The 18,969-nt window shown below is 38.1% G+C and overlaps 1 protein-coding gene across 4 annotated transcripts; it reads left to right on the top strand.

Moving 5' to 3' along the window:
• Window positions 1-372: 372 nt before the first annotated feature.
• On the top strand, window positions 373-18,645 carry LOC131534802 (NLR family CARD domain-containing protein 3-like). 4 transcript variants are annotated; one of them, XM_058767839.1, is made up of 9 exons: window positions 373-397; window positions 662-747; window positions 1,535-1,607; window positions 2,648-2,764; window positions 2,961-4,784; window positions 6,538-6,711; window positions 10,707-10,880; window positions 16,956-17,002; window positions 17,096-18,645. In XM_058767839.1, exons 3-9 carry the CDS (start codon window positions 1,558-1,560, stop codon window positions 17,635-17,637), a joined length of 2,928 nt encoding a protein of 975 aa, XP_058623822.1. In that variant the 5' UTR covers window positions 373-397; window positions 662-747; window positions 1,535-1,557; the 3' UTR covers window positions 17,638-18,645. The 4 variants fall into 4 exon arrangements, with proteins under 4 accessions (XP_058623822.1, XP_058623824.1, XP_058623823.1 ...); XM_058767841.1 differs by lacking the exons at window positions 373-397; window positions 662-747 and having other exon boundaries at window positions 1,021-1,607; window positions 2,651-2,764; XM_058767840.1 differs by lacking the exons at window positions 373-397; window positions 662-747 and having other exon boundaries at window positions 1,021-1,607.
• The last annotated feature ends 324 nt before the right edge of the window (window positions 18,646-18,969 follow it).

The raw sequence follows: 18,969 nt of genomic DNA, 5'->3' as shown, positions 1-18,969 counted from the left end.
GATCCTTCCTCCTGACTCTAGATACAGATGGAGGAGTCTGAGACACTTAATCAGTTCCTGAAGGAAGATGAGGAGCAGAAGGGAATAAAAATTCACTTCACTGTCCCTAGTGCTGATGACAACCAAAAGCTCCTATTTGCCTTATTACACAACATAAAATGATCCTGGTAGCTAGTTTAATTTTACTTTAAATTAGTTTGTGTTGAGTTACAAACAATACAACTGCTTTGAGATCCACCTGAGATGATGAAGCTCTGCACCACTAGAGGGAGAAGAAGACGAGAAAGAGACAAGACACAAGAGTCACCTGATCATGTGACTAAATGAAAGTACAACAAAGGATAATATTCTGAGGGTTTAAATCTATGCCTGGACATTTAAGAGGCAGCATATTGTGGTAAGTTCAGAATTTATTCTTCATAAAAACCTGTAGATATATAAAGTAATGATGGTAAGTTATTTAGTTTGAAGATATTTCACTGCCAGGACCATTTTAAATTTTTAAACTCTACTAATTATGCTATATAGTAATCAGACAATATCAATAAAACAATGATTGTTGATTCTCTTGCACAAATGCTAGAATATGAGATGCTTGTTGAAAGGCATGATGTGCATTTAAAAAAATAACTGCAGTTTTTACCTTTGTTTTACCTTACAGTACAAAAACAAGTGGTGCTGAGTTCTGCACTTCTTTTGTATCACAGCTACGATATTGTTACTAAACCTACTGCTTTTCTACTGCTGGTAAATTTCCATAATTGTATTGTAACAAACATTAAAAGCTGAATAACAGTGAGAAATGATTATGTACCTTAATATAATAAAACCTGAAAAACAGCTCAAGATATTTGATATGCACCATTACATTTTTATTGTACTATGACAGTATGTTAAAAGATCCTGGAAAATTAATGTCATGACCATTTTAAATGTTGATATGTACCTTCAGTAAATAATTTTTAATGCTATTATAATCTTTTTTTTTTTTCTTATTTCACAAATTACACTAATTAAATAATATATCCTACTAAATAATATTATTTAAAATATTTGTACTAATATTTAATATTATAATATTTAATATTTAAATATCCACAGTAAATAATGTGGATACACACTGCAAATGATGTATGGTAGTTCTTTGTACAAGCTGATCTTGAGTTACCTTTTAGTTTAAGTTTACCAGGAGTTATGGGCTTTTTTTAGTTAGTTTTATTTATGCAGTCTCAGAATGCACTGAATTGAGTTGATTTGAAAAAAAAACTCAATGTGCAGTATGGTATGATTTGGTATCACACAAAACTGCACATTTTACTTAACAGGTGAGAAAGCTACTGACAATAGTCTGCATTTAACTGTGTATCTGTCTATTTAACTTTTTCTTTTTAACTGTATCTTTTACATTTTGAAATGAGTCTTTACCTTTTTAACCAAGTTGCTTTAAAGGAGCAATATAGAAGGCCTTCCATCTGCTGTGAGACTATTTAATCAAATGTGACCATTTTTTTGTTTATATATATATATTATTTAGAGTAGGAGGTAAGTGCTTCCAAAATGAGTTCCCATGAGAAAAGAGAGAATGAAGACACCTCCATTGACTCCAGGTATGACATCAGCACTTTTGCAGCTTTTTATGAAGGTGACTTATATCTCTGTAGAGCATGGCTCTCACAATGCCAAGATCATGGGTTTGATTTATGTAGGCTTATTCACACTGCACCAACAGATGCTGACCAGCACTATAAGACATATTTCTTGGGTTGTGTTGGATCAGTGTGTTACCCATGCAGGCATCTGTTGCCGTGTTCAGCCTGTATTTGATGGGTTGCAGAATTTCTTAGAAGTGACGAACTGTAATCTGGTGTTTGTTTGCATTGGCTGATGTCTGTCAGTGATGTGTCAAATTATCTGAATCTCTATCTGTATTTAGATGAAACTGAATGTATCTAAACTAAATGAATAGCCAATGTTCAATGTAATGTTGCTCCCATCATAGTTTGCGTTTAGCAAACACACCTTGTATACAGTTTTTACTGCTTAATCTCACAATCTTTACTTGTCACACAATTTCTGAAAGCTGACACTCAAACACACACCAAATCTGAAAAACCATACACTAATTCTTGGCCTTTGGCTCAGTTTTCAATTTTATAAAACACTTTTTGCAAAACACAATTCTATATATAACACACACAAATCTAACAGGAATTAATATTATGGCAAAGGTTTGCAAATGTTTGCTTTTGAGATGTGTTTGTTATATTTTGAATACAGTGCTTCATTTTGCAAGAGATGTTAGACATTTTGTCTTTGAAATTATTGGATTTGTGTGTAAAATATTGAAAAAAAAGGTAAAGTTCTGAAAATTTAAGCAGTTGAAAAAAACTGTAATATATAAAATTGTTTATTCTTATTTTCTACAAAATTTCAATAAGTATCTTTTAATAATCAAATACAACAATGATAATTAAAATAGCTTTTAATTATTATAATACTGAATGTTAAATAAAAGGAGACAATGCTTGTCTGTTTATCAAATAGTACAAATGTGTATATTAATATACAATAATACAGTCTTTGTGTGTGTGTGTGTGTGTGTGTTTATATATACTATACATACTTGTTTGTCTTTTGCCACTATTAGCAGGAGGAGGAGACTAAGATCAGCATCACTAGAACTCGGCGGTGTGTCTATGAAAAGTACAAGATCCATGGTTGGACACCCTGCATTCAGTGATGGAATAGTGACCTCTGCCCCATGGTTAGGATAAATATTTAGTTGCTGATTTCATCTCAATTATGATTTAAGAAACCCAAATGAATACTACATGTTTGTTCATGTAAACAAAATATGCAACATATACTGTACAATCCACACTGATATGTTTCTTAAAACCTTCAAAGGACATTGTAATCACTGTTATTGCCATTTTGGCTGTTCTTTCATTTAATGTCAGCAATGTGGAGACAGATCCCACAACTGCATCCCACAATCAGACCCACATCAGGCAGGAAAGACCTGAAGCAGTCCTGCAGAGAGTCAAAGACCAACACAAAACCAGCATGAAGAGCAAGTATGAATGCTTATTTGAGGGAAACAAACTACAAGGGAATGAAACCCTCTTGAACAGGATCTACACACAGCTCTACATCATAGAAGGAGAGAGAGAAGGGGTGAATGAAGAACATGAGGTTTTACAGATGGAGAAAACAACTAAAACACAACATTCACAACACACTCCAATCAACTGTAATGACATCTTTAAACCATTACCTGAATGTGAGGAGAAAGACAAAATCAAGACTGTTCTTACTAAAGGCATTGCTGGAATTGGAAAAAGCGTCTCTGTGCAGAAGTTCATACTCGACTGGGCCGAGGGAAAAGCCAATCAGGATGTAGATTTCATGTTTGTGTTTCCATTTCGAGAGCTGAACTTGATCCGAGATCCTCAGTACAGTCTTCACAGACTTCTGCTGGACTTTCATCCTGAGCTTCAAGATCTGGACTCAAAGAATTATGAGGAGTGTAAAGTTGTGTTCATCCTAGATGGTCTGGATGAAAGCAGAATTACACTGTTTTCAGATGATGAGAAGGTTTGTGATGTGAATGAGTCTTCATCAGTGGGTGTGTTGATGTCTAACCTCATGAAAGGAGATCTGCTTCCCTCTGCTCTCATCTGGATCACCTCCAGAGCAGCAGCAGCCAATCAGATCCAATCCAACTTCATCAACCGTCTGACAGAAATTCAGGGTTTCAATGACCCTCAAAAAGAGGAGTATTTCAGGAATAGAATCAGTGACCAGCATCAAGTCAGCAGAATCATCTCACACATCAAAAGAGTAAGAAGCCTCCACATCATGTGCCACATCCCCGTCTTCTGCTGGATCTCATCCACTGTGCTTCAAAACCTTGTGAAAGAAGATCTCAATGCAGAAATCCCTCAAACTCTGACTGAAATGTACATCCACTTCCTACTGATTCAGATTAAGAGAAAGTATAATGAAAGAGATCCGGAGAAACTCCTGAAGTCCAACAGAGAAGTGATTGTGAAACTTGCTGAAATGGCTTTCAATCAGCTGATGAAGGGCAATGTGATGTTCTATGAGGAGGACCTGATTGAGAGCGGCATAGATGTCACTGACGCCTCAGTGTTTTCTGGGATTTGCACTGAGTTCTTTAAAGAAGAATCTGTGATTCATCAGAGGAAAGTCTACTGCTTCATTCACCTGAGTGTTCAAGAGTTTCTCGCTGCTTTCTATGTGTTTTACTGCTATTTAAGTAGCACAATGAAAGCTCTTAAAGCTTTTGATCCAATGCTTAATTTGCATAAAGGTGTAGTAGATAAAGCCTTAGAAAGTAAAAATGGACACCTGGATCTGTTCCTGCGGTTCTTGCTGGGCATCTCACTGGAGTCCAATCAGAGACTCTTACAGGATCTACTGACACACACAGAAAACAGCTCAGAGACCATGAGGAAAACCACACTTTACATTAAAGAGAAGATCAAAGATGGACGTAGACTCTCAACTGAAAGATCCATCAATCTGTTCCTCTGTCTGCTGGAAGTCAAAGATCAGACTCTGTTCAGAGAGATTCAGGAGTTTGTGAAATCAGACAAACACTCAGAGAAGAAACTCTCTCCATCTCACTGCTCAACAATCGCCTACATGCTTCAGATATCAGAGGAGGTGCTGGATGAGCTGGATCTCAAGAAATACAACACATCAGATGAGGGCAGAAGGAGACTGATACCAGCTGTGATCAACTGCAGAAAAGCTCTGTGAGTGTTTAATCCATATTTTACAATTTTCCTTCTGGATGGAATTGCACTTTCTGTTGTTTTGCTTATGTTTAGAATGTCTTGACGTGTCCATGGCCAGGGATGGGCAGTATTTATGATACATGTATTTCAAATATAAAATAGGATTTTGTCATTTGTCTTTGATAGGGTTGATGAAAATGGCTTCATATTTTGTATCAAAATACTTTAGTTTTTTTTTATTTTTGTAGTTTTAAAATACTGAAAAAACTTTGTAAGAAGTCTACATGATAATATCGTTAAAAAATGCGGCCTCTGATTGGTGCCTTCTCAGTAGGTTGCCCAAACTTGTTATTACACTATTAATGTGTGTGTGTCCTCTATACTTCTAAGGCTCTCAATAGATTCAGTGGTTGGAGTTTGGTTAATACTCCTTGACATGTTCTGTTGCTACTTTCTGATTACGTTTCTGGGTAAATTTAAAATTAAAACATTTTGATAATTTAATAATTGTTGAAATGCTAAAATGTTTGTTTTCAACTTCCAAATAGGTGTCCAATGATTGATAAATATATATTTGATTGCTGAATATTGTACCCTAATTGAAGTAGCTTTTTAGTAGAATCATGATTTTGCTTACCATTGCATGAATGACTGCCTGACATATATTATATAGTTATATTTATGATTAACAATCAAATGATTAATTAGTTAGAAACTAGTTGCTATAAATACAGGTGCCATCAGTTGTCTTCTTATGAATGACTTGTTTGTCATTGAGTCAGTGTTGCTGATGCAAAGTAGGCCCTTCGTTACCAAACACCAAATAACTAAATTAGGATACAATTAGGAGTCATCCGCAAACTGTTAAACATTAAACTTTTGGCTACTTTAAAACTAACCTTCATCTGGAAGACCACAGGGATATGTGAATATTTGATCTCTTAACTGTCTTTATATGTCAGATTTATTGCATGACTCGGGCAGAGAAAAGCTGTTGCTATCAAACATTGTTTACTTAATCAACTTGACGCAATGTAATGGTGAAGGGATAGATCAAATGGGCCAATTGATTGAAGGTTTGTGAAGAACTTTCATGCTCCTTTGTAAAAGTATTTTTTAGTATTTTTAAAATACAAAAATACAGTAGTTTATTTTGATATATGGTGTGACTGCTGTATTTTGTAGTTTATTTTGATACACAAAATGTAAGGTATTTGGTATTTCATTTTAAAATACATTTTTATGCATCTTTGCCCAACCCTGTTCATGGCTGTAGACAGGATTTGAAAATTTTTGAGGTCTGGGGTGGATTTAGAATTGTGCTATAATAACCACTAATACAACTCATTATAAACACTAAACACTTTAAAAGAGACAGAGATGTAGATGTTTGTGAAAGATGTTTTCTCTGTTTTGGAGGGACGAACATTACATTAAATTGTCATATTTATTGCATCAACATTTGTTAATATTTTACCATATGTTAGTAATATCGTTCACTCCGCATTTTCACACCACACACATTAACATTTTTTAAAACTCTAAACTTAATTATACATGCAGGCATTGGATATGAGTGGTTTTAAACAGAAAATTAGACATTCAGAGAACAAATTTTATTTTGGAACATGAAAAATTTACCGAGGTCCAGACTTCGGTGACCACATAGCTGGCTACGGGCCTGGATGTGTTTTATTAGAATTAAGCAGATATGATTGCAATGTTAATTGTAGAATTTAATTATTTTGTGTTCTCTTCTCTTCTGTTTCAGTGTTGCTGGCTGTTATCTCACTGCTCAGCATTGTGAAATTTTGTCATCAGCTCTACAATCCTCAAATTCTGTCCTGAGGGAGCTGGACCTAAGTAACAACGACCTACAGGATTCAGGAATGAAGCTGCTCTCTAATGGGCTGAAGAGTTCAAACTGTCAGCTGGAGATATTGAGGTATTTTAGAACATTATACTTTATAAATTCTCAAGTTGTTTTCAAGGCAGCAGGTTCTTAAGATCAGTTATTGCCAAAAAAAAAACACCGACACAGGAGGCAAGGCAGATATGGGGGGTTTGCCTGAATACTTGATGTCCGACTCAAAGAAAAGCTCCTCAAAAGCCCAACACTGCGTGAAAATGCGCGTTTCCGGACTGAGCACGTTAGCGCACAAACCTGTAAACGGCATGTTTCCGGAAGTTACAGTCTAAGTGCGCTGGCGTTTCTGATGTCTTGACACAGACAGAAACGGGCTCTTTTGTGTGCGGCCGTTTTCTAGTCCTCTCATTAACGCGATAAACCCCAGACACAGCCAAAAATGTTCGACCGGTAAATCCACGTATCGTCCTGTTCACAAGCAGTGAAATCTCAGTAAATGGCCAATCATATATCTCAGTAAACATCTGTAAATTACCGTGCACTTAATATATTTTAAAATGCTACTGGCCTTCTACACAAAAATGTGTCATATGCACTCATAAAAACAGTAAAGAAAGTCACAAACACAGCAAAGTATCAACAAAACTCAATTTTATTTTTCAGCAAACGCAGGACTGCAAATATTTAACAGAACTGCAAATATTATTCAACAAACTCAACAGGACTGCAACATTTAACTAATCATTTAGATTGAGAAAAAGATTTTGCAAACACAGACACTTCAAGTGAATCATTAAACTGATTAAACAAAATATATATTTTTTAAAAATCAATAAAAAAATTATACTAATGAATAACAAACAATAATTAATACACTTGCAATGGACACTGCAAAGTCAGAGCAGTGATTACCGCTCCACAGTCACACACACATATTCTACAACTCTAATGGCACCATCAAAATAAGAATAAAATAACAAAATGAGAGGGATCATGAACATTCCATGCTATTTTCATTTAGTACTGTCCTGAATAAGCAATGTTAGATATTTACATATACGGAATTTATAAAAATGAAAATTTATAATTTATAAAAATGTTCAAAAGTTTACACTTGACTCTTAATACTGTGTCATTACCTGGATGACCCACAGCTGTTTTTATGTTTTGTGATAGTTTTTCATGAGTCCCCTGATTGTCCTGGGCTGCAGGTTCTACAATCTACTTACGATTAAAGTGTTTTGGGAAATGCAGCCCAGAGCAGTTCAACTGCCTGCTGTTCTTCAGAAAAATCCTCCAAGTCCCGCAAATTCTTTGGTTTTCCAGCATCTTCTGCTTATTTGGCCCCTGTCCAACAATGACTTATGATTTTGAGATCCATCTTTTCACTCTGAGGAAAACTGAAGGACTCAACTATTATAAAAGGTGAAAACATTCACTGATGCTCCAGAAGGAAACAATACATTAGGACCTGGGGGTGTAAACTTTTGAACAGGATGATAATGAGTAAATCATATTTGTTCTTTTAGTACTGCCCTTCAGAAGCTACATAAAATACTTATTTTTTTATAGTTTTCAGACAAAATAAGTAGTTTACTGATCACCCAATTCAAATGTCTTACACCCTGCATCTCTTAAAGCATCGTGTTGCTTTCTTGAGCATCAGTAAATGTGTTTACCTTTTCTAATAGTTATGTATGAGTCCCTCGATTGTCCTCAGTGTGAAAAGATGGATCTGAAATCATAGTCACTGCTGTAAAGAGTTCAAATCTGCAAAAGATGCTGGAAAACCTGATAATGTGCAGGACCTTGAGGAGTTTTCTGAAGAAAAGCAGGCGGTTGAGCTGCTCAGGAGAAAAAGGACTCGTGAAACACTATCACAAAACAAACATGAACCACTATTCCTTTTTTTTTTCTTTTTTTTTAAATCAGCTATTATTCTGACTTGCAGACCAAACGTAAACCTTTGTTAAATGAAATAGCTTCATCAGGCCAGTCCTAAATAATAATAAATAAATAAAAAACTTATTCTGTTGAATAACATTATGCATATTCTGCAATGTGATGTAAGCAGGCTAATTTCAGTGAAATATCAATACCCCTATCATCCTCTGCCATGTCCTTTATTTATTTTGTGGAAACTGTCACTGGTGGTTCTGTCACATTTTCACAGTCCTTCAGATGAATGGTTGGGTCTGGGAACAGAGGATCCTGTGAAAAAAAATAAAATATAATAAAACACATTTTCTCTAAATACATTGTACAGTTTTCATTGCTTAAGACAAGTCATGTCACTCGGCGGCCATCTTTGAAACGCCTCTCGGGCATCCAAGCGCAGCTCCTATCTCTTTGAATAGGGAAACATCAAATTCTCCAAAACTGTTCACTAAGCTTACAATTAAATTCCATATCTGAAATCACCAAAGAAATCTGACAACAGCTGTATCATAAATGTTGTTTCTTTTGCTCAAATAGCATTATAAAAAGCTTATTTTTTCAGGCTAGATCAGCCAGTGCGCATGCGCAGACCTAAACGCACGTCTCAGAATGCTGACTGTTTCTATAGCAACGGGACTTCTAACTGCAGCTGCAGTGATGCTCTGACTTTACCAATTAGTGATTGGCTCTTTCATTCAAAAGGCGGGGCTTCCTGCGATTGAGCGGCCATATTGAGCGTTGCATTTTTCCCCCATTCAAAACTATATGAGTGACATGTCTTGGGTATTCTATAGTCTTTGAAACAGTTCAAGAGAATGTGTGCAGATTTGTCAAAGGGGAATATGTTAACAACTAAAGCACGCTAGCTAAACTAACATTAATCAATACATATGTACATTTTACTAATAGCTAACTTTTTTAACTTTTTAAAATTTACATAGCAGTTGCTAAGTTACCAGTTAACTTAGCAGCTTACCATGATAGCTAGACTAATTTTAGAACATAAACCCACTCAAATATAACTTTATATATTAAAACACAACATAAACCCACTCAAATATAACGTTATACATTAAAACACTTAATATTATGTTTTGGTAAATAGACTATTTAAAACGTTTCTGTAAATTCTCCCTTACTTTCTTCTGACATAAATCTCTTAGAAATATAGTTTGAAATAAATGATATAACATGTTATGTCTGATAAACATGTAATTTAAATGGTTTTATATGTGCATACTGACCTTCGTCTGAGGTAAATCTCTCAGAAAATCAGCGCGCGCAGCGACGGAGCAGCTGAAGCGGGAACAAACGGCTCGAAACAAAGTCATGCTAGAAATACAATTTAAAAAATATTACAACATTGAACAACTTTAAATGTGATGTTCTTGTAAACATATGTTATTTAAAATTGTTTTATATATTCACACTTACCTTCGTTTGAGGTAAATCTCTGATAAAATACCGAACGCTGTCAGCGCGCGCGCGCAAAAACTGCAGCGAGAGGCAGCGGGGGGGAGGGGTAAGAACAGTGATGCTCGGAGGAGTCGATTCCCAAAAGATTCGATTCACGGGCGTCAAGAATTGCGAGTCTCGGGTGATTCAGCTCCAAATGCGAGGCCTGAAATGTCCGTGCGTGATATTACTGTTTTCATTACCTCGATTACCAAACTAACAAACCCCGAGATTACAACACTACCCGCGAATGTGTGGATTTTTATTAATCTCACTCTAATTGTGCCATTCTGTTAATCAAAAGACTCATTTAAATTAATTCAATTCGGATTAACTTGCCTACAGATTTAAAAATGACTGGTTGATTCATTTGTAACCGATAAACACCCCAAAAAACACAACAGCGCTTGCTCCTTATGACAATTAACCATGGTACATAAAAAAAATAAAAATAATTATTGTACGTAGTTAAAACGTGTATTTGTAGTAAAACTGTGGTTATATAAACATACAAATGGCAATCAAGCTGCCAAAAAAAGGTAAATACACTTACTATAATAAAACCATGTGTTATTTATAAGGGCTGGTATACTGGAAATCTCTGAACACGCAGTGATTCTGCTGGTATTTGAAAGTTGAGGACTTCACAGATAATGTAATCTGTTGATGTGTGTTCGTAGGTTGTCAGGCTGTATGGTGACTGAAGAAGGCTGTCGTTATCTGTCTTCAGCTCTCAGTTCAAACCCCTCACACCTGAGAGAGCTGGATCTGAGCTACAATCACCCAGGAGAAACCGGAGTCAAGCTGCTTTCTGACAAACTGAATGATCCAAACTGCTCGCTGGAGATACTCAAGTATGTGGGGTACAAGTTAAGAAACCTTAATGTTTGCAGCGCAAGACAAAACCATTGCTTCGAAATTAAAATCATAATTTCTTCTTTTGGTACTTCTCATCTTTGCATATACTAATTAAACGCCTATGTTACCTCACAAAATATAGTTGTTCCATATTCTTTACTGATGTTTTTTTTTTATATATTTAGTAGCATTCTACAGTGAAAGTACAACATAGGCAGAATTGCGGTTTCATTAATCTAAAATGGTCAAAAAGTGTTTGCAGAAAATAAAACTGTAACAGAAAATGAATTTAAAAATCTAAAGAATTTTAAGATATATTTGTGCAGTCCAACTCTTGTTCACCATCCAAAGGACACAAGGACAACTCAAATTTCTGACTCGATCACTTTTATTTTCTTTTGGCTTTGTCAGTTGATTGATCTGCTCAGTGAATTAGCTCAGTGAATTAGCTCAGTGAATTAGGTTATAAACCTTTAAACAGAGAACAAAAATTACTTTTCTAATTAAACATTTAATTACACATTTTAAATGAATTTTATGATGAATGAATTAAGCCTTTTACATGGAATAAAGCAGTATTTCAAACACCATAAAAGTAAATAAACATTTCACCAACCATTGGCGTCTTTGGACTGAACCTACGAATGAACTTGGAGCTTCTTCTCTCTGAAGTTTGTTTGCCTCCATGACTGAGGAACTCCATGTCTTTAACAGGTGCTCCAAATCAGTGACAATGACAAACAGCTGGATTTCTGCTGCTGGTGCACTCTGGGAAATGTAGTTCTTAGAATCTTATTCCTGAGATTCAGCTCAACACCTCCCACTTGAACTCCTGTTTTTTCAAAACCAGAGAGGTCACAAGCCCTTCACACCTCTGCTTGTTCTTCAGTGGGAAGTAGAATGACAAGGCGTCTGACATCTCTATGAAGAATTGTGGCTGGGATTTTGGTTTGAAGTCTCTTAGTTCCACTATTAGCTCTTGTGGGCCCTTCTTTGCCTTTCGCCTTTGTGATGTGAACAGGATAGCTAGGACAAGTCTTCACAAGCACATCTCTTACGATGCCTTTGCTGTCAGCATTCACACTAACCACTCTAGCCAGCTTGTACTGTCCTCTCAGGGCGTTTTGGTCAGCCAACCAGACCACATCTCCAACAGCAACATTTCGTTCTTTGGTGTGCCATTTGTTCCTTATGAACAGATTAGGTCCAGCCAATTGGCTCCACTTCTTCCAGAAGTTGCTTAATTCTACTTGGCTACCCTTACAAAAGACTTAAATATATTCATCAAACTGGAAATCTCCAGGGTCTCCCTTTGGGTTGGCGCGTCCTAAAAGCAGAGAGTTTGGGGTGATATACTCTACACAGTCTTCTCTGCTTTGAGTTCTTGCGTCGATGGGTCTTTCATTTGCAAGGTTGGCTGCCATGAAAAGAAAAGTTTGAAACTCTCCCCATGTGAAAACACCATCTCCACCAAGGTTGCTTAACGCCCGCTTCACTACTTTGACAGCTGCCTCTGCTGCACCATTCCTATGGGGAGAGTCTGCAGGGTGAATCTTCCACGACCATTCTGTACCATGCTTGCCAGCGGTGTCTTCAAGTTCAGACTTATTTATTCGGTTAAGGAATTTGTAAAGCTTCTCTAGTGCAGGTCTGGCTCCCACAAAGTTAGTGCCAGGGTCTGACCAGAGTTTCCTGGGGTGTCCTCTCAGTGAAGTGAACCTTTGATAAGCTAGCAGGAATCCTTCGGATGACATGTCACTCACCACTTCAGTATGTATGGCTCGGGAAGCCATGCAGCAGAAGACTATTCCCCATACTCGGAGTCTAGTTCTCTTCTTGACCTCATCTTTCACTTCATAAGGGCCGAACAGGTCCATAGTGGTGAATTCAAAAGGTGCAGCTGGGCCTGTTCGCTCTAGAGGCAGGTCAGCCATGATTTGTTGACACTGTTTTGCTTTGTTTTTTCTGCAGACCACACAGCGGTCAACCATCTTCTTGGCAAGTCTACGGCCTTTTATTACCCAGGCTTTCTTCCTCATCCGGAGAAGGGTTCCTGCCACTCCCTCGTGGTTTGCTTTGTGGGATTCCTGTGCCAGCAGTGTAGACACCCATGCTTCAAATGGTAAAACTGGCACCGTTGTCTTATCTTCGTTGAACGTCTGAATTCTGCCCCCACAAACTAGCAGTCCGGAGTTCACATCTTTGTATACTGCCAGTCTGCTCAGAGTTGTGTCTGAAAAAACTATTCCTTCTTGAGCTGCGAGGAAGATGTATTTGAGTGCATCTTCACGTTCTTTGACAGTCAACACAGCTTGCTTCGGTGATCTAAACTCCCACTTTGACTGTTTAGGGGCCCGGCATTTCCTCTTCAGCCACTGCTTAGCAGCAAGACAAACCCAGGCAACAACTCTCACCAGTTTGGACAGGTTACTGGATCTTCTTACCTCCACAAGATCTTTAACCCAGCCAGTGGGCTTCCTACTTAGAAGAATTGGATTTAACACAGGTATTTCCTCTGGAGTTTTACTCTTTGGACTTTGCTGAGTACCTCGTAGGTCTTCTTTTTTCTGACTACTTATTGCTTGAGCTCTTGTTAATGCACCTGAGAATGCCTTTCTCTGGAGCTTGTTTACACTCTCCCTGGCATGAGCTGCAATCTCTCCGGCTGATTTTATAGGCCACCTCTCCACTGGCCACTTCAGGAACTCTGGTCCATTTTGCCATGTGGAATTCTCACTCAAATCTTCCGGAGCGCCCCCTCTCGTTATGATGTCAGCTATGTTTAGATCTCCACAGATCCACCACCAATCTTGCACTAGTCCAGCCTTCTGGATTTCACCCACTCTATTTGCAAAGAAGGTTTTGTATCCATAACTGACTCTTTGAATGGCTCCCAAGACTGTTTGACTGTCGAGTAGATGGAACCATCTCTCGATCTTCATCCGAGCATGCTTTTCCACATACTTCCTGATCCTGGCTGCAAAGACAGCACCACAGACCTCAGCTTTTACAGCTTCTCCCTTCTGATCCAGGGGTGTCAGCTTGGCTTTAGATTCAACAAATCGAACCTTAGTGCCTTGACTTGTTTCCCATCTTAAGTACATCACAGCTCCATAGGATTTGTCACTTCCATCTGAGAATGTGATGCCCCAAGGTTTCCCTTCCCAGCCAGCTGGTGTGAGGCTCCTGTGGAATTTCACCTGTCCAAGCTGCACATATTCTTCAAAAAGCTGTATGGCTTCTTCTCTGAGGCTTTCTGAGAGAGGTTGGTCCCAAGTTTCTTGGGTTAGTTTCCCACCCCCTCCCTCTTGGAATGCTTTCCGTACAAGAATTGCTCCTTTCTGTTTGGCAGGTGTAACTAAGCCAATTGGGTCGTACAGTCCAGCCACTTGGCTTAAGAGAGCCCTCCTAGTCAGTGGTTTAGGTGTCTCAGTTCTCACCTCCTCCTTGAGAAGATCTTTTCCAACTCTCATCTTCTTTTTCCTTTTGGAAAAGTTAACTGAAGTTAACATGTAGAGCTTGTCTTCATCCATTTGGTAGCCGATACCCAAGGCTTTGTTGTCTTTGCCTCTCATTTGATTTGGAAGAATTAAGGTTTTACCTTGTGTTTCTGTTAAAACCCCCTCCGTCTCCATTCCTTGCCTCCCACTTTGCCCTGACCGGATCCATGGTTTGAGGAAGAACCCTCCAACTTTCAAGATCTCTTCCACATTTGCTGTGATTTTATCAAGTTTATTTAGATCATTTTGGGAGGTTAAGAGGTCATCCACATAATTGTCCTCTTCAATGACTCTGCGCTCATCTTCCAAGTGAAGAAAGTTGGGCAAACGTGCGGTTTCCCTCATAGCCAACTGAGCAATGCAACCAGCAGGTCTGTCCCCAATGTTGACTCTGGTAATTGCATATTCACCTATCTCTTCACCTGGGCTGTCTCTCCAGAGGAACCTGTGAAGATGCATCTCACGCTCCTCCAACCATACAGAGTTGTACATCTTTTTGATGTCTCCTAGAGATGCATACGTCCCTTCTCTGAACCTCAGCAGGACAGCTCTGATAGGGTTGAGAACGTCTGGTCCCTTCAGAAGAAGATCATTCATACTCAAGCCTTTGTATTTCTGGCTACTATTCCATACAATACGAATTGGTGTTGTCACCAAATGAGGGTTTGGCGCCACCAGGTGGCTTACGTACCACACTGGTCCGTTCCACTCATCCATGATTTTTTTGGTGAGTTTTATGGCTGCACCTCGTTCAATCATTTCATGGATTTCCACTGTGATGGTTGACTTATTTCCATATCTGTTCTCCAGGACTCTAAACATGTCATTGGCAGTGGTGTAGGTTGAAAGTCTGAGGTCTTTTGAGATTTTGTCATCCACACTCTCCAGGAGTTGAATTTTCTTAACTTCAGTTGATCCGGATGGCTCTCCCTGCTTTTGCAGGCTTTCCCAGTCTTTCCTCCATCTGTGATAATCTCTCTTACTTCCATTGAAAATAGGTAGAGAGGTTGGCTTGATTCTCACTATTGGAATGGATGTTGGCAGTTGGGGTAGTAACGGTCCTGTGCCTTGTTCGTTGATTGTCCGTGCAGTGGCAAATTCAGCTTTCCTTACCTCAAGCCTGTAATAGGATGCTCTTACATCCTTGATTCTTCCATCTAATTCATCCTTTAATTCAACAGGGATCCATCTTTCCCATGTTGACATTGCGGAGATGGCCTCTTTTATTCTCTTGTCCAAGAGAGCAAGGTGCACTTCATAGCCCTCTAAATTGGCACTTTCCACAGCCACATCAGCCGCTTTATCATTGCCTTTTTCTGCTTCCAGGATTGCCACAAGAAGTTCACTCCTTCCATACCTCGACCACAGGTTTGTTTGAACAATGTTCCTTATTTCCACCAACTTTGTTTCGCCTTCATTTACAGATCTATCAAGGTCGGCTTCTTGCTGTTCATCAAGACCTGCTTTCTCTTCCTCAGTCTTAATATCTGCCTCCAGTCCAATCCTGTAGTCATCATTGGCATCGAGCATCTTTTTGAAACAGTCTGACAGCTTTGTGAATTCCTCCTCTAACTCCACTTGAAGCATACTGCTTCCTCCTCTTGAAATGAAGTTGGCTTGTCTGGTGAAGCTGCTTTTTGCAATGGTCCTCTCCTTTTTGAGCTGCTGGACCGACTTCCCCAGGACATCTTCCGCCATCTTGACTTCCTCTGCGTCAACAGCTTATTACTGGATCTGAAGCCGTTTATCCTCAGGGCCAGGCCGCTCCGCGTGGTTTACAACTGTCCAGTCCAACTCTTGTTCACCATCCAAAGGACACAAGGACAACTCAAATTTCTGACTCGATCACTTTTATTTTCTTTTGGCTTTGTCAGTTGATTGATCTGCTCAGTGAATTAGCTCAGTGAATTAGGTTGTAAACCTTTAAACAGAGAACAAAAATTACTTTTCTAATTAAACATTTAATTACACATTTTAAATGAATTTTATGATGAATGAATTAAGCCTTTTACATGGAATAAAGCAGTATTTCAAACACCATAAAAGTAAATAAACATTTCACCAACCATTGGCGTCTTTGGACTGAACCTACGAATGAACTTGGAGCTTCTTCTCTCTGAAGTTTGTTTGCCTCCATGACTGAGGAACTCCATGTCTTTAACAGGTGCTCCAAATCAGTGACAATGACAAACAGCTGGATTTCTGCTGCTGGTGCTCTCTGGGAAATGTAGTTCTTAGAATCTTATTCCTGAGATTCAGCTCAACAATATTTGTGTTTGTTGAAAGTAATTAAGTTTTAAAGAGTTACTTAATGCAAATTGTTTACAACTAAATATTAATTATGAAGACATTAAATCTTTTTCCTGTTAAGCTGTCCACTGTGTCCTGAAGACACTAACATTGAGACGTACATCTTTGTAAACTGATCTGGAATGATATGTATTGAGGAAACGCTATACAAATGGATTGGACTTGACTCTTTATATGAATGCACTCTATGTGAATAACATTTCCTACTAGTAATTCTTTATGTCTGTATATTTGTGTGTGTGTGTGTGTGTGTCATTGTAGTTTGGACCATGGAGAGCCTTTCAGGATCCAACCAGGACCACAAAAATGTAGGTTTTCTCTCTGGACTCACTCTCTCTCTGGACATTTAATGAAAACAAACGAAATTATACAACTGTTTTTGCCTCTCTTCTTGTGTTCAGATTTCTGTGATCTCACACTGGATCCAAACACAGCGAGTACTCAACTCATTCTGTCTGAGAACGGAGAGGTGAAATATGTGGAAGAGCACCAGCAGTATCCTGATCATCCAGAGAGATTTAAAGATATTCCTCAGGTTCTGTGTCGAGAGAGTCTGACTGGACGGCATTACTGGGAGGTTGAGCGGACTGGCTGGGCTCGTGTAGCAGTGGCCTATAAAACAATCAGCAGGAAAGAAGGGATGATCTGTAAGTTTGGATACAATAACAAGTCCTGGTGTCTTTTCTGCACTGTTGATGGATTTGTTGTCTGGCACAAAAATCTGGGCAACAACATTCCTGTCCCTTCACCTTCCTCTAAAAGAGTAGGAGTGTATCTGGACTGGCCGGCCGGCACTCTGTCCTTCTACAGCGTCTCTGACACACACACACTCACACACTTACACACATTAAACACCACGTTCACTGAACCCCTCTATGCTGGGTTTAAGGTTTTTGATTCCTCACTGTCACTGTGTAAGATTGCACAACAGACAAACAACTGACTTCTGCATCTATCCGAGTCATGGTCCTATGTCTATATATGAAAAGATTTGATGTATGAAATATATAATGTATGAATTTAACTGCAAAATAGTAATTGCATGTTGTACATTCAAATGTTGTTAAACATAAATATGTAATATTACTATGTATATTCAATCTCTCTTTATATTAGATGTCTTTAACTATTAAAGTCGGTACTCATGTCAAAAAAGTATTTATTGTCTTTATGTTGTATTGCAAAACACTGTTACTGCTATTGATGTGGAATATGAGTAAGGTTAAGGACAGGTTAAGGGTGAGTTAAGGGATACACTGTAAAAAATGATTGTGATTTTAACAATAAAAAACTGTAAAATACCACAGTAATAACCTGTTAAATGATTAAGAGTAAGTTTCCTTACTATATACAGTGAATAACTGTAATAGATCTAACCTTTATTTTCGAGAAAGTAGCCTCAGAGTCGACACTCATAGACTGTGTCTGAAACCACTCCCTACACACAGCTAATTAAAAGCAACCAAGCAAAAACCAATGTTAAAGAGTCACGATTCAAGATCCCAACTAAAGCAACCACTGATCGCCAATATGGTGACTTCAAATGAAAGTACAACAACTAAAATCTCAATAAGAGCTTTTGTACACATATGACATAAATAAAGTAAAAGTGGTTAGTAATAAACTGGTGATGCTGTTTGTGGAGTTGTTTAATCACCCTCTGCTGAAATCTTGAGAGATTTCATGTGTTTTATTTCAGTTGATTTCATCTTGGCTTTAGCTGTAAGTTTTGTTTCTCTGCTCTTGTTTCTCGTTCCTTCAATGATTCTACTTGTTAACAGCAGGTGTTCATCAATAAAGCTCAATCCTAATTTAATTAGTCACTTAATTCTCTCATTAATTCATCACTGCTTCAGTGTTACTTCAACACTCTGTAGTGTGGACACATAGAAGTGCTCTTTAAAACTGAGGATTTTGCTGTGGGATTAAAGGGGTTAAATTTGTGAGATGACAAAACATTCTGTGGAACGTCATTTTAACAGAAATATACCGTAAATTTAATTTACGAAACAAACTGTAAAAAACAGTAGATTACTGGCAACCACAGCTGCCGGTGTTTCACCGTAAAATCAAGAAAATAAACAGCAAAATACTGTAAAACCTAACAGTCAACTTCCTGTTGTGTTTTGTGGCTCACCATTGTGCTGGAGAGTAGAGCCTGTGTTTAAGTCAAGGACGGACAGAGACACACTGATGTTATGCTGCATGTTGCTTTATTTAAAGGCAGTAACTGTGTAGTTACTGATGTAAAGAGAATCTCTTTATTAGTTTTAGT

Source organism: Onychostoma macrolepis, chromosome 25 (genome assembly GCF_012432095.1).
Source record: "Onychostoma macrolepis isolate SWU-2019 chromosome 25, ASM1243209v1, whole genome shotgun sequence".
Lineage (NCBI taxonomy): Eukaryota > Metazoa > Chordata > Actinopteri > Cypriniformes > Cyprinidae > Onychostoma > Onychostoma macrolepis.
Note: the sequence above shows the minus strand (reverse complement) of the source record. Positions and strands in the feature narration are given on the sequence as shown.